This window comes from Salmo salar, chromosome ssa13 (genome assembly GCF_905237065.1).
Source record: "Salmo salar chromosome ssa13, Ssal_v3.1, whole genome shotgun sequence".
NCBI lineage: Eukaryota > Metazoa > Chordata > Actinopteri > Salmoniformes > Salmonidae > Salmo > Salmo salar.
This window is the reverse complement of record NC_059454.1, coordinates 7451087-7467930: the sequence shown is the minus strand read 5'-3', so window position 1 is coordinate 7467930 and position 16844 is coordinate 7451087. Positions and strand designations below refer to the sequence as shown.

The following is a 16844-nucleotide window of genomic DNA, read 5'->3' as shown; positions in this document are numbered from 1 at the left end:
GTACGTTTAGGACATTGACCCAAACACTATCACTAATGTAAATGTAGAATGTACCTTGCCGTAGGGTTCCAATTCAAACCCCTCCAGGCCTGGCAGCATCTCCAGAGTGGTAGAGATGTTCCCGGATGAATGTCTACGTCTGTCCAACTTGGGGTCACTGAAAAGAGAGAGAGGAAGTGAGAGAGAGAGAGAGAGAGAGAGGATAATGATTTTAGAACTTCAGAGCCTCATCAGCCCCATGCCATTTAACAGTAAGTAATAGGAGATGAGAGCTCCACAAGAGAGACAGAGAGATAGTTCCAGACACAGGAGAGAGTCAGAGAGATAGTTCTAGACAGCAGAGAGTCAGAGAGATAGTTCTAGACAGCAGAGTCAGAGAGATAGTTCCAGACAGCAGAGAGACAGAGAGATAGTTCTAGACAGCAGAGAGACAGAGAGATAGTTCTAGACACAGCAGAGAGTCAGAGAGATAGTTCTAGACAGCAGAGAGACAGAGAGATAGTTCCAGACACAGCAGAGACAGAGCGATATTTCTAGACAGCAGAGAGACAGAGAGATAGTTCTAGACACAGCAGAGAGACAGAGAGATAGTTCTAGACACAGCAGAGAGACAGAGAGATAGTTCTAGACACAGCAGAGAGACAGAGAGATAGTTCTAGACAGCAGAGTCAGAGAGATAGTTCCAGACAGCAGAGAGACAGAGAGATAGTTCTAGACAGCAGAGAGACAGAGAGATAGTTCTAGACACAGCAGAGAGACAGAGAGATAGTTCCAGACACAGCAGAGAGACAGAGAGATAGTTCTAGACAGCAGAGAGACAGAGAGATAGTTCCAGACACAGCAGAGAGACAGAGAGATAGTTCTAGACAGCAGAGAGACAGAGAGATAGTTCTAGACACAGAAGAGAGACAGAGAGATAGTTCTAGACACAGCAGAGAGACAGAGAGACAGTTCCAGACACAGCAGAGAGACAGAGAGACAGTTCTAGACAGCAGAGAGTCAGAGAGATAGTTCTAGACACAGGAGAGAGTCAGAGAAATATTTCTAGACAGCAGAGAGTCAGAGAGATAGTTCTAGATAGCAGAGAGACAGAGAGATAGTTCAAGACACAGCAGAGAGACAGAGAGATAGTTCCAGACACAGGAGAGAGACAGAGAGATAGTTCTAGACAGCAGAGAGACAGAGAGATAGTTCTAGACACAGCAGAGAGACAGAGAGATAGTTCTAGACAGCAGAGAGACAGAGAGATTGTTCCAGACACAGGAGAGAGACAGAGAGATAGTTCTAGACAGCAGAGTCAGATAGATAGTTCCAGACACAGGAGAGAGACAGAGAGATAGTTCTAGACAGCAGAGAGTCAGAGAGATAGTTCTAGACAGCAGAGTCAGAGAGATAGTTCCAGACAGCAGAGAGACAGAGAGATAGTTCTAGACAGCAGAGAGACAGAGAGATAGTTCTAGACACAGCAGAGAGTCAGAGAGATAGTTCTAGACAGCAGAGAGACAGAGAGATAGTTCCAGACACAGCAGAGACAGAGCGATATTTCTAGACAGCAGAGAGACAGAGAGATAGTTCTAGACACAGCAGAGAGACAGAGAGATAGTTCTAGACACAGCAGAGAGACAGAGAGATAGTTCTAGACACAGCAGAGAGACAGAGAGATAGTTCTAGACAGCAGAGTCAGAGAGATAGTTCCAGACAGCAGAGAGACAGAGAGATAGTTCTAGACAGCAGAGAGACAGAGAGATAGTTCTAGACACAGCAGAGAGACAGAGAGATAGTTCCAGACACAGCAGAGAGACAGAGAGATAGTTCTAGACAGCAGAGAGACAGAGAGATAGTTCCAGACACAGCAGAGAGACAGAGAGATAGTTCTAGACAGCAGAGAGACAGAGAGATAGTTCTAGACACAGAAGAGAGACAGAGAGATAGTTCTAGACACAGCAGAGAGACAGAGAGACAGTTCCAGACACAGCAGAGAGACAGAGAGACAGTTCTAGACAGCAGAGAGTCAGAGAGATAGTTCTAGACACAGGAGAGAGTCAGAGAAATATTTCTAGACAGCAGAGAGTCAGAGAGATAGTTCTAGATAGCAGAGAGACAGAGAGATAGTTCAAGACACAGCAGAGAGACAGAGAGATAGTTCCAGACACAGGAGAGAGACAGAGAGATAGTTCTAGACAGCAGAGAGACAGAGAGATAGTTCTAGACACAGCAGAGAGACAGAGAGATAGTTCTAGACAGCAGAGAGACAGAGAGATTGTTCCAGACACAGGAGAGAGACAGAGAGATAGTTCTAGACAGCAGAGTCAGATAGATAGTTCCAGACACAGGAGAGAGACAGAGAGATAGTTCTAGACAGCAGAGTCAGAGAGATAGTTCTAGACAAAAGAGAGTCAGAGAGATAGTTCTAGACACAGCAGAGATACAGAGAGATAGTTCAAGACACAGCAGAGAGACAGAGAGATAGTTCCAGACACAGGAGAGAGACAGAGAGATAGTTCTAGACAGCAGTGAGACAGAGAGCTAGTTCCAGACAGCAGAGAGACAGAGAGATAGTTCTAGACACAGCAGAGAGACAGAGAGACAGTTCCAGACACAGCAGAGAGACAGAGAGACAGTTCTAGACAGCAGAGAGTCAGAGAGACAGAGAGATAGTTCCAGACACAGGAGAGAGTCAGAGAGATAGTTCCAGACACAGGAGAGAGACAGAGAGATAGTTCTAGACAGCAGAGAGACAGAGAGATAGTTCTAGACAGCAGAGAGACAGAGAGATAGTTCTAGACACAGCAGAGAGACAGAGAGATAGTTCTAGACACAGCAGAGAGACAGAGAGATAGTTCTAGACAGCAGAGTCAGAGAGATAGTTCCAGACACAGGAGAGAGACAGAGAGATAGTTCTAGACAGCAGAGTCAGAGAGATAGTTCCAGACACAGGAGAGAGTCAGAGAGATAGTTCTAGACAGCAGAGACAGAGAGATAGTTCCATACACAGGAGAGAGACAGAGAGATAGTTCTAGACAGCAGAGACAGAGAGATAGTTCCATACACAGGAGAGAGACAGAGAGATAGTTCTAGACAGCAGAGAGACAAAGGGATTGTTCCAGACACAGGAGAGAGACAGAGAGATAGTTCTAGACAGCAGAGTCAGAGAGATAGTTCTAGACAGTAGAGAGACAGAGAGAAAGTTCTAGACAGCAGAGAGTCAGAGAGACAGAGAGATAGTTCCAGACACAGGAGAGGGACAGAGAGATAGTTATAGACAGCAGAGAGACAGAGAGATAGTTCTAGACAGCAGAGAGACAGTTCTAGACAGCAGAGAGACAGAGATAGTTCTAGACAGCAGAGTGACAGAGAGATAGTTCTAGACAGCAGAGAGACAGAGAGATAGTTCTAGACAGCAGAGTGACAGAGAGATAGTTCTAGACACAGCAGAGAGACAGAGAGATAGTTCTAGATACAGGAGAGAGAGAGAGAGAGAGAGAGTTAGTTCTAGACACAGGAGAGAGTCAGAGAAATATTTCTAGACACAGGAGAGAATCAGAAAAATATTTCTAGACAGCAGAGAGTCAGAGAGATAGTTCTAGACAGCAGAGAGACAGAGAGATAGTTCTAGACACAGCAGAGAGACAGAGAGATAGTTCTAGACAGCAGAGAGACAGAGAGATAGTTCCAGACACAGCAGAGAGACAGATAGATAGTTCTAGACAGCAGAGAGTCAGAGAGATAGTTCTAGACACAGCAGAGAGACAGAGAGATGGGTCTAGACTGCAGAGAGACAGAGAGATAGTTCTAGACAGCAGAGAGACAGAGAGATAGTTCTAGACACAGGAGAGAGACAGAGAGATAGTTCTAGACACAGCAGAGAGACAGAGAGATAGTTCTAGACACAGCAGAGAGACAGAGAGATAGTTCTAGACAGCAGAGAGACAGAGAGATAGTTCTAGACACAGCAGAGAGACAGAGAGATGGGTCTAGACTGCAGAGAGACAGAGAGATAGTTCTAGACAGCAGAGAGACAGAGAGATAGTTCTAGACACAGGAGAGAGACAGAGAGATAGTTCTAGACACTGGAGGGAGTGTATAGTTGTTAAATTAAGTTTGGAGATATGACAGCATGAACCATGTCTGTAGACTGGGAAGAACTTAGAAGTTGTTCCATGTAGCTCAGTAGGTAGAGCATGGCACTTGCAACGCCAGGATTGTGGGTTAGATTCCCAAAGGGTACCAGTATGAACATATAAGAAGATGTTTTCACTCACTACTGTAAGATAAATGACTAAAGTGTAAAAGTGGAGATCTTTTAGACCAGTCAGCATCCAAAATGGATCCCTTTGTCCAATGTCTGCCTCCCTCGCCCCCTAATTACTGTCTGGGAGTTGAGTCTGTCTGACTCCCTCGCCCCCTAATTACTGTCTGGGAGTTGAGTCTGTCTGCCTCCCTCGCCCCCTAATTACTGTCTGGGAGTTGAGTCTATGTCAGCCTCCCTTGTCCCCGAATTACTGTCTGGGAGTTGAGTCTGTCTGCCTCACTCGCCCCCTAATTACTGTCTGGGAGTTGAGTGTATGTCTGCCTCCCTCGCCCCCTAATTACTGTCTGGGAGTTGAGTCTGTCTGCCTCCCTCGTCCCCTAATTACTGTCTGGGAGTTGAGTCTGTCTGCCTCCCTCGCCCCCTAATTACTGTCTGGGAGTTGAGTCTGTCTGCCTCCCTCGCCCCCTAATTACTGTCTGGGAGTTGAGTCTGTCTGCCTCCCTCGCCCCCTAATTACTGTCTGGGAGTTGAGTCTATGTCTGCCTCCCTCGCCCCCTAATTACTGTCTGGGAGTTGAGTCTATGTCTGCCTCCCTCGCCCCCTAATTACTGTCTGGGAGTTGAGTCTATGTCTGCCTCCCTCGCCCCCTAATTACTGTCTGGGAGTTGAGTCTATGTCTGCCTCCCTCGCCCCCTAATTACTGTCTGGGAGTTGAGTCTGTCTGCCTCCCTCGTCCCCTAATTACTGTCTGGGAGTTGAGTCTATGTCAGCCTCCCTTGTCCCCGAATTACTGTCTGGGAGTTGAGTCTGTCTGCCTCCCTCGCCCAATAATTACTGTCTGGGATTTGAGTCTGTCCACCTCCCTCGCCCCCTAATTACTGTCTGGGAGTTGAGTCTGTCTGCCTCCCTCGCCCCCTAATTACTGTCTGGGAGTTGAGTCTGTCTGCCTCCCTCGCCCCCTAATTACTGTCTGGGAGTTGAGTCTATGTCTGCCTCCCTCGCCCCCTAATTACTGTCTGGGAGTTGAGTCTGTCTGCCTCCCTCGCCCCCTAATTACTGTCTGGGAGTTGAGTCTATGTCTGCCTCCCTCGCCCCCTAATTACTGTCTGGGAGTTGAGTCTATGTCTGCCTCCCTCGTCCCCTAATTACTGTCTGGGAGTTGAGTCTGTCTGTCTCCCTCGCCCCCTAATTACTGTCTGGGAGTTGAGTCTGTTTACCTCCCTCGCCCCCTAATTACTGTCTGGGAGTTGAGTCTGTCTGCCTCCCTCCCTCGCCCCCTAATTACTGTCTGGGAGTTGAGTCTTATTCCTCTCCTAAACACCATGTCCTCTCTCCTCTCCTCTCCTAAACACCATGTCCTCTCTCCTCTCTTCTCCTAAACACCATGTCCTCTCTCCTCTACTCTCCTAAACACCATGTCCTCTCTCCTCTACTCTCCTAAACACCATGTCCTCTCTCCTCTCCTAAACACCATGTCCTCTTCCTCTCTTCTCCTAAACACCATGTCCTCTCTCCTCTCCTAAACACCATGTCCTCTCTCCTCTCCTAAACACCATGTCCTCTCTTCTCCTAAACACCATGTCCTCTCTTCTCCTAAACACCATGTCCTCTCTCCTCTCCTCTCCTAAACACCATGTCCTCTCTCCTCTCCTCTCCTAAACACCATGTCCTCTCTCCCTCTCCTAAACACCATGTCCTCTCTCCTCTCCTCTCCTAAACACCATGTCCTCTCTCCTCTCCTAAACACCATGTCCTCTCTCCTCTCCTAAACACCATGTCCTCTCTCCTCTCCTAAACACCATGTCCTCTCTCCTCTCCTAAACACCATGTCCTCTCTCCTCTCCTAAACACAATGTCATCTCTCCTCTCCTAAACACAATGTCATCTCTCCTCTCCTAAACACAATGTCATCTCTCCTCTCCTAAACACCATGTCCTCTCTCTTCTCCTAAACACCATGTCCTCTCTCCTCTCTTCTCCTAAACACCATGTCCTCTCTCCTCTCTTCTCCTAAACACCATGTCCTCTCTCCTCTCCTAAACACCATGTCCTCTCTCCTCTCCTAAACACCATGTCCTCTCTCCTCTCCTAAACACCATGTCCTCTCTCCTCTCCTAAACACCATGTCCTCTCTCCTCTACTCTCCTAAACACCATGTCCTCTCTCCTCTACTCTCCTAAACACCATGTCCTCTCTCCTCTCCTCTCCTAAACACCATGTCCTCTCTCCTCTCCTCTCCTAAACACCATGTCCTCTCTCCTCTCCTAAACACCATGTCCTCTCTCCTCTCCTAAACACCATGTCCTCTCTCCTCTCCTAAACACCATGTCCTCTCTCCTCTCCTAAACACCATGTCCTCTCTCCTCTCCTAAACACCATGTCCTCTCTTCTCCTAAACACCATGTCCTCTCTCCTCTCCTCTCCTAAACACCATGTCCTCTCTCCTCTCCTCTCCTAAACACCATGTCCTCTCTCCTCTCCTCTCCTAAACACCATGTCCTCTCTCCTCTCCTAAACACCATGTCCTCTCTCCTCTCCTCTCCTAAACACCATGTCCTCTCTCCTCTCCTAAACACCATGTCCTCTCTCCTCTCCTAAACACCATGTCCTCTCTCCTCTCCTAAACACCATGTCCTCTCTCCTCTCCTAAACACCATGTCCTCTCTCCTCTCCTAAACACCATGTCCTCTCTCCTCTCCTAAACACAATGTCATCTCTCCTCTCCTAAACACAATGTCATCTCTCCTCTCCTAAACACAATGTCATCTCTCCTCTCCTAAACACCATGTCCTCTCTCTTCTCCTAAACACCATGTCCTCTCTCCTCTCTTCTCCTAAACACCATGTCCTCTCTCCTCTCTTCTCCTAAACACCATGTCCTCTCTCCTCTCCTCCCCTAAACACCATGTCCTCTCTCCTCTCCTAAACACCATGTCCTCTCTCCTCTCCTAAACACCATGTCCTCTCTCCTCTCCTCTCCTAAACACCATGTCCTCTCTCCTCTCCTCTCCTAAACACCATGTCCTCTCTCCTCTCCTAAACACCATGTCCTCTCTCCTCTCCTAAACACCATGTCCTCTCTCCTCTCCTAAACACCATGTCCTCTCTCCTCTCCTAAACACCATGTCCTCTCTCCTCTCCTAAACACCATGTCCTCTCTCCTCTCCTAAACACCATGTCCTCTCTCCTCTCTTCTCCTAAACACCATGTCCTCTCTCCTCTCCTCTCCTAAACACCATGTCCTCTCTCCTCTCCTAAACACCATGTCCTCTCTCCTCTCTTCTCCTAAACACCATGTCCTTCCTCTCCTCTCCTAAACACCATGTCCTCTCTCCTCTCCTAAACACCATGTCCTCTCTCCCTCTCTCCTAAACACCATGTCCTCTCTCCTCTCCTAAACACCATGTCCTCTCTCCTCTCCTAAACACCATGTCCTCTCTCCTCTCCTAAACACCATGTCCTCTCTCCTCTCCTAAACACCATGTCCTCTCTCCTCTCTTCTCCTAAACACCATGTCCTCTCTCCTCTCTTCTCCTAAACACCATGTCCTCTCTCCTCTCCTCTCCCTAAACACCATGTCCTCTCTCCTCTCTCCTAAACACCATGTCCTCTCTCCTCTCCTAAACACCATGTCCTCTCTCCTCTCCTAAACACCATGTCCTCTCTCCTCTCCTAAACACCATGTCCTCTCTCCTCTCCTAAACACCATGTCCTCTCTCCTCTCCTAAACACCATGTCCTCTCTCCTCTCCTAAACACCATGTCCTCTCTCCTCTCCTAAACACCATGTCCTCTCTCCTCTCCTAAACACCATGTCCTCTCTCCTCTCCTAAACACCATGGCCTCTCTCCTCTCCTAAACACCATGTCCTCTCTCCTCTCCTAAACACCATGTCCTCTCTCCTCTCCTAAACACCATGTCCTCTCTCCTCTCTTCTCCTAAATACCATGTCCTCTCTCCTCTCCTAAACACCATGTGATGCATTCAAGATGCATTCAATTCCCTGTAGCTTTGTGCTGGAGTTTGTGTGTGTGTGTGTGTGTGTGTTTGTGCATGTGTGCGTGTGTGTCTCTCTGTGTGTGTGTGTTTGTGTATATGTATGTATGTATGTATGTATGTATGTATGTATGTGTGTGTGTGTGTGTGTATGTATGTATGTGTGTGTGTGTGTTTGTGCATGTGTGCGTGTGTGTCTCTCTGTGTGTGTGTTTGTGTTTGTGTGTATATGTGTGTATGTATGTATGTATGTATGTATGTATGTATGTATGTATGTGTGTGTGTGTGTGTGTGTGCGAGGGTGTGAGGGTGATGATGTCAGTGAGAGGTGAAGGCCCTAAGGTCAGGGTTCGTTCTCTAGCACACTAATCAGATGAAGCCTGAGAAACATGGGGAAAAAACAAATTCAAACTGTTTCCTTCTCTCTGTGTTTCTCCTGTGTGAAATGTCTGCCCTTTGCCCCCCTGGGGGGTATCTGTGACACTGGGACCTCAGTGCACGTAGCATTCTGGACTGGACTGGCCTCTGGGATCAGATCGGCCTGTTGTTATTTATATCATAGAAAAGTCAGTGTAGCAGGATGCAGCAATTAAAGAGGACAGGGATGTGGAGGGGGTGAGAGGAGAAGGGTGCCTCACAGAGAGGGTAAGGACGAGGGTCTAGGGAAAGAGCCTAGCTAACTCCTCTGTGTGAGAGAACGTGGGAAAGGGTTACACATAGGGCTGTTGCGGTGACCGTATTTCACCACACCGGCGGTCACTAGTCATGAAGGCAGTCAAATTCCACGGGACCGTTTTATCACGGTCATTAGGCTTCTCCAAGCTCTGATGCTGCTGATGGTCATTAGTAGCCTACCAAACTTGCTAACTGCCTGGTACTCACCACTCTATTGTCCCTCTAATCACTCTGACATCAATGCAAATCTAATCAAAAATCTAATCAAACACTTCATGAGTGCCCATGAGCTCATGTTGCGCAACATTTCTATCGACTATGTGAGAAAACAGAGTGATGGCCTCTACTAAAAAGAGGAGGATCCCATCCGCTTTCTATAGGCTACGCCTACTATATTTATTTCTCAACTTTCCTAACATTAAGCACATTGCTTATCTTTAAAACAGGAGTATAGCCTACCTGGCTGGCATGAAAATTAACCACAGGGAGGTACATGATAAAGGTCCAATTTAAATCAAACCACATTTCACACAAATATGATTTAGTTCATGTAAATACAAGATTAAATCAAGAATAGTCTGATGGGAGACAATATTAGCCAATCACTTGTGAATTATATATTTTCACTTGTGAATGATGCCCAGCATAAGAAACAATGCCTTTTTTTGCTAACTTTTCATAGTCGCACACCTCATGTAGCCTAGCTCATAGACCTATATGTTTTGATAAGGTTTGTATCACAACTAAAGTGGCCAAATAACTTCTTAAAATTAAGCACATTAATCCACAAGGGGTGTAGAGACTAACTGGCGTACATATGTCACGTCCTGACCAGTTTAGGTATTATTTTGTATTGTAGTTTGGTCAGGATGTGGCAGAGGGTATTTGTTTTCTGTTGGTTCAGGGTGGTTGGTTGTGTTTAGGGTGTGTGATTTGTTAGTTCTGGGTGTTGGGTATGTTCTAGGTTGTATTTTCTACGTTCTGTCTAGTTTAGTTTTTCTATGTTTAGGTTTGGGTGTGGACTCTCAATTGGAGGCAGGTGTTTCTATTTTCCTCTGATTGAGAGTCCTATATATAGGTATGTGTTTGGGGTTGTTAATTGTGGGTAGTTGTCTTTAGCACTGCTGTTGTAAGTATAGCCTGTTAAACTGTCGTCTGTCATTCTTTTGTTTATTGTTTTTCCCGTGTTCACATTTACTTAATAAACTATAATGATGAGCACGCAACCCGCTGCGCCTTGGTCCTCTCTACAAAACGACACACGTGACAACATAAGCAGTTTAGGGAAGATCATTTTCACCATACAAATGCACCTTTATAATAAAAGCATTACCTGCATAATCGCATTTGCGGTCACTTTAGATAATGGTGTTTTCCCGTTAATGGAACATTTATGCGTATAGCCTACTGCCATTTGCGCATTGCTTATAATGTGAAGAAATAGCCTAATAGTTTACCAACATTTTAAGTTAAACGTTATGAATTGTTGCGTCAACCACATTGCATAAAAGCTTTTTTGACGCTAGTGGTTGTATTAATTTGGGATTTATCGCGTCCCACAACTGTCCCAGACTATGTTTGGAATATTTTTTTTTTCTCACACAGAATAGAATAGGTTGACTTTTGTACTATAGGGATAGTAGATTGACATAGGCTAGTGCTTTTCATGTTCATTAGGCCTACTCATCTTGTTGAGTTGTTCCAATATCTTCAGTATGCACCTCGGAATTGGATGAGTCTTCACTTGTAGCCTGTGAGAAAAACCTGATCACGTGATGGAGAGCCATGTGAGTGAGAGGTGCTTCAGAGTGCGCAGCACTCAGGGAGAAGGGCACAATGGCCACTGGCTGCAAAAGGCATGGATTTTTTTTTAGGGTGCATTACGGCCACAAAGGAGATTCCGCAGTGAAATTCAAGGCATTATCAAGTGCTTGTCAAATTGTGAATGAGAGACTGATGAAGTGTGTACAGCCTGCGCAAAAAACTAAGCGGAGCTCAAGCCTTTCAAGCAACCTTTTTTTCAAATCATCATTAGAGTCTCATCATGCAGCCTTACAATGTATTAAAAATCAACACATATTGCCCAACGTTTGTAGAACAACTAAAGTTACATTAAATTAAGCATATAGGAGGACCTATTTCTTTGTTAAGTGCACAATACCGAATATCCGAATGTGCGCACTCCCTCAAATTGTTTGGAGAAAATATTTATATTTTATTCAGCTTTGTTCAATTGTATTCTTCATACTATAAAATAATGCCATGGAATTCTAAGCAAATCTTGTCTGCTAAATGAATTAGTGTAGCCCCACAGCCATATGGCATAGCCAGATCAATACCTAACATAAGGACAACTCAGAGTATGCTATTCTGTTCTTCTGAAATAGACTACATTTTCTTCATATCATGTTTCTTTAGACCTGTCTAAATAAAATGATGGATTTATTGTGAAGGTGTAGGCTATATTCAAATGGATTTATTAGACTTTTTAAAAATGTAGATGTTCCAAAGATCTGCGCCAGTGGCTTGTGGAAGCCAGGAGATGCTAAATGTGTTTATGTTAATTAACGGTCAATTACTATGAGACCGACAGTTATTTGCTTGACAGGAAGACTGAAAGGGAAGAAGGACCTCTAGCTCTTCTGTGACACACACAGAACGTGGGACTGCAGGGTAGATGACAAAACAGTTTCTGGATGCAGTCATGACTCATTAACACAGTCATACAGGATGCATTACAGCTGTTCATTTTTAGCATGGCCTCTGCAGCAGTACCATAGATAGAAATTGGTTGGGGCCATTACATTTACATAATTTAGCAGGAGCAAGATCCCAGAAATGTTCCATATGCACAAAAATAAAAATAAAAATTCTCTAAAATGTGGCGCAAAGAAATTTGTTTACATCCTTATTAGTCAGCATTTGTCCTTTGCCAAGATAATTCATCCACTTGACAGGTGTGGCATATCAAGAACCTGATTAAACAGCGTGATCATTACACAGGTGCACTTTGTGCTGGGGACAATAAAAGGCCACTCTAAAATGTGTAGTTTTGTCACACAACACAGTGTCAAGTTGAGGGAGTGTGCAATTTGCACGCCGACTGCTGGAATGTCCACCAGAGCTGTTGCCAGAAAAATTAACGTTCATTTCTCTACCATAAACTCCAACCTCCTTTCAGAAAATTTGGGAGTATGTCCAACCGGCCTCACAACCGCAGCCCAGGACCTCCGCATCCGGCTTCTTCACCTGCGGGATCTGTAACTCAGTAACTGTTGCGGATGTATTTTTGTTTAGTGTGATAAAGGCAATAATATAGGTGACTGTGACAAGGGTAATAATATAGGTGACTGTGATAAGGGTAATAATATAGGTGACTGTGATAAAAGCAATAATATAGATGACTGTGATAAGGGTAATAATATAGGTGACTGTGATAAGGGTAATAATATAGGTGACTGTGATAAAAGCAATAATATAGATGACTGTGATAAGGGTAATAATATAGGTGACTGTGATAAGGGTAATAATATAGGTGACTGTAATAAGGGTAATAATATAGGTGACTGTGATAAGGGTAATAAAAAAGGTGACTGTGATAAGGTGTAATAATATAGGTGACTGTGATAAGGTGTAATAATATAGGTGACTGTGATAAGGTGTAATAATATAGATGACTGTGATAAGGGTAATAATATAGGTGACTGTGATAAGGATAATAATATAGGTGACTGTGATAAGGGGTAATAAGGGTAATATTATAGGTGACTGTGATAAGGGGTAATAGTTGACTGTGATAAAGGGTAATAATAGAGGTGACTGTGTTAAGGGTAATATTATAGGTGACTGTATAAGGGTAATAATATAGGTGACTGTGATAAGGGTAATAAGGGTAATAAGGGGTAATATTATAGGTGACTGTGATAAGGGGTAATAATATAGGTAACTGTGACAAGGGTAATAATATAGGTGACTGTGATAAGGGTAATAAGGGGTAATATTATAGGTGACTGTGATAAGGGGTAATAATATAGGTAACTGTGACAAGGGTAATAATATAGGTGACTGTGATAAGGGTAATAATATAGGTGACTGTAATAAGGGTAATAAAATAGGTGACTGTGATAAGGGGTAATAAGGGGTAATATTATAGGTGACTGTGATAAGGGTAATAATATAGGTGACTGTGATAAGGGGTAATATTATAGGTGACTGTGATAAGGGGTAATAATATAGGTGACTGTGATACGGGTAATAATATAGGTGACTGTGATAAGGGTAATATTATAGGTGACTGTAATAAGGGTAATAAAATAGGTGAGTGTGATAAGGATAATAATATAGGTGACTGTGATAAGGGTAATATTATAGGTGACTGTAATAAGGGTAATAAAATAGGTGACTGTGATAAGGGGTAATATTATAGGTGACTGTGATAAGGGTAATAATATAGGTGACTGTGATAAGGGGTAATATTATAGGTGACTGTGATAAGGGGTAATAATATAGGTGACTGTGATACGGGTAATAATATAGGTGACTGTGATAAGGGTAATATTATAGGTGACTGTAATAAGGGTAATAAAATAGGTGAGTGTGATAAGGATAATAATATAGGTGACTGTGATAAGGGTAATATTATAGGTGACTGTAATAAGGGTAATAAAATAGGTGACTGTGATAAGGGGTAATATTATAGGTGACTGTGATAAGGGGTAATAAAATAGGTGACTGTGATAAGGGGTAATATTATAGGTGACTGTGATACGGGTAATAATATAGGTGACTGTGATAAGGGTAATATTATAGGTGACTGTAATAAGGGTAATAAAATAGGTGAGTGTGATAAGGATAATAATATAGGTGACTGTGATAAGGGTAATATTATAGGTGACTGTAATAAGGGTAATAAAATAGGTGACTGTGATAAGGGGTAATATTATAGGTGACTGTGATAAGGGGTAATAAAATAGGTGACTGTGATAAGGGGTAATATTATAGGTGACTGTGATAAGGGTAATAATATAGGTGACTCTGATAAGGGTAATAATATAGGTGACTGTGATAAGGGTAATAAGGTTAATAATATAGGTGACTGTGATAAGGGTAATAATATAGGTGAGTGTGATAAGGTGTAATAATATAGGTGACTGTAACAAGGGGTAATAATATAGGTGACTGTGATAAGGTGTAATAATATAGGTGACTGTGATAAGGGGTAATAATATAGGTGACTCTGATAAGGGTAATAAGGGTAATAATATAGGTGACTGTGATAAGGGTAATAATATAGATGACTGTGATAAGGGGTAATACTATAGGTGACTGTGATAAGGGTAATAAGGGTAAAAATATAGGTGACTGTGATAAGTGTAAAAATATAGGTGACTGTGATAAGGGTAATAATATAGGTGACTGTGATAAGGGGTAATAATATAGGTGACTCTGATAAGGGGTAATAATATAGGTGACTGTGATAAGGGTAATAAGGGTAAAAATATAGGTGACTGTGATAAGGGTAATAAGGGTAATAATATAGGTGACTGTGATAATGGTAATAATATAGGTGACTGTGATAAGGGTAATAATATAGGTGACTTTGATAAGGGGTAATAATATAGGTGACTCTGATAAGGGGTAATAATATAGGTGACTGTGATAATGGTAATAATATAGGTGACTGTGATAAGGGTAATAATATAGGTGACTTTGATAAGGGGTAATAATATAGGTGACTGTGATAAGAGTAATGATATAGTGGACTGTGATAAGTGTAATAATATAGGGGACTGTGATAAGGGTAATAATATAGGTGACTGTGATACGGTGTAATAATATAGGTGACTGTGACAAGGGGTAATAATATAGGTGACTCTGATAAGGGTAATAATATAGGTGACTGTGATAAGGGTAATAAGGGTAATAATATAGGTGACTGTGATAAGGGTAATAATATAGATGACTGTGATAAGGGGTAATAATATAGGTGACTGTGATAAGGGTAATAAGGGTAAGAATATAGGTGACTGTGATAAGGGTAATAAGGGTAATAATATAGGTGACTGTGATAAGGGGTAATAATATAGGTGACTGTGATAAGGTGTAATAATATAGATGACTGTGATAAGGGGTAATAATATAGGTGACTGTGATATATATATCACCTATATTATATACATACATACATACATACATACATACATACATACATACATACATACATACATACATACATACATACACACCTATATTATTACCTTTATTACCTTTATATGTGATGTGATGTATAGACACTATTGACAGTATGTGGATAGAATACATAGTATATCTGTAGAATACATGGATAGATTATGTAGTATATCTGTAGAATACATGGATAGAATATGTAGTATATCTGTAGAATACATGGATAGAATATGTAGTATATCTGTAGAATACATGGATAGAATATGTAGTATATCTGTAGAATACATGGATAGAATGTGTAGTATATCTGTAGAATACATGGATAAAATATGTAGTATATCTGTTGAATACCAGTGTTCCATTACTAAAGGGACCAGTGTTCCATTACTAAAGGGACCAGTGTTCCATTACTAAAGGGACCAGTGTTCCATTACTAAAGGGACCAGTGTTCCATTACTAAAGGGACCAGTGTTCCATTACTAAAGGGACCAGTGTTCCATTATTAAAGGGACCAGTGTTCCATTATTAAAGGGACCAGTGTTCCATGTCTATGTACAGTGGGCAGCAGCCTATGTACAGGGATGAGTAACCGGGTGGTAGCCGGCTAATGACAGTGACTAAGTTCAGGGTACTGTCCGTATACACACCAGCCAGCTGGTCTGCGCATGCTCCGAAGATGCGGATAGGGATGCTGTCTGGGCCGACAACGGATAGGGGATAGGGATGCTGTCTGGGCCGTTAACATGCTTAAAGGTCTTACTCACTTCGGCCACGGAGAACGAGAGCTCACAGTCCTCGGGAACGACATGGTGCATATAGCCGTCGAAGCACAGTGACATATGCCTCAATGAGGTCAAATTTGTGACTTATTTGAGGTGTGGCTTTCAGTTAATTATTTTTGGCCACCCATCCCATGATAGTGAATGTCATTACAGTGCACTGCTAGCTATGACTTCTATCTGATGGTGTTTACATGTTTAGGTAAAAAGACAAATAATGTCCTGTTTGGAACACTGACAAGTAAAGAGCATCTGATTGGGTGGGCCAAGGCTCCCCAGTGGGTGGGCCCAGGCTTGCCTACACGACTCCTCTGCAGTCTACACTACTACCCGGTTAAAGCAGGAATCTCATAAAACAGAGCGGGATCATTTGAGTGAACAGTTTGTGGTACGACAACGTGTGAATATTCCCAGTTTAATAGTGTGAGGAAGCAACACATTACTAAACGTGATACAATGAATCAACATAGTGTGAAGGGAATGAGTTGTACTGTACCTGATGTGAACGCTCTCTCCATAGGGCAACACTGAGAACACCGCAAACAGAGAACGCTTGGCACAGATCAACACGATCCTGGAGAGACATCAGCCACGTCAGAGACGGATGAAGGGAGAGAGAGAAACAGACAGACAGATAGAGTAAGAGAACAACAGAGATATTTCATCTAAAACATTTGATTGTGCAATAACATTTACACGTGTAGGTCTATTTCATGTGAATATAGCACCACTGAATCGACTTGAAAGGAGAAAAAAAAACTCCTATGACTAGGTTTGATGTAAACAAGGACGTTGTGTGTTGTGGAAACATTGCTCTGACTATTAACCTAGACACCTCCACAATGACCCTAGTTGGACCAGTATCATCTGGAGAATCAGCTAACGTTACAGTCCTGCTTCATAAAACAGTGTTTCCTCTCAACCAGTCTTTTACGAGGGGACATACACAGTCCTACACA

The 16844-nt window shown here is 43.0% G+C and overlaps 1 protein-coding gene across 1 annotated transcript in view; it reads right to left on the bottom strand.

Annotated features, from left to right (window-relative positions):
• The window catches only part of cables2b (Cdk5 and Abl enzyme substrate 2b), a 71311-nt gene that overhangs the window by 18314 nt on the left and 36153 nt on the right, over nt 1-16844 (bottom strand). The window contains exons 3-4 of the mRNA XM_045692864.1: nt 16382-16459; nt 55-157 (exon numbers count right to left, since the gene is read on the bottom strand). Coding sequence (XP_045548820.1) covers nt 55-157; nt 16382-16459 — 181 coding nt within the window. The remainder of the gene's footprint in view (nt 1-54; nt 158-16381; nt 16460-16844) is intronic.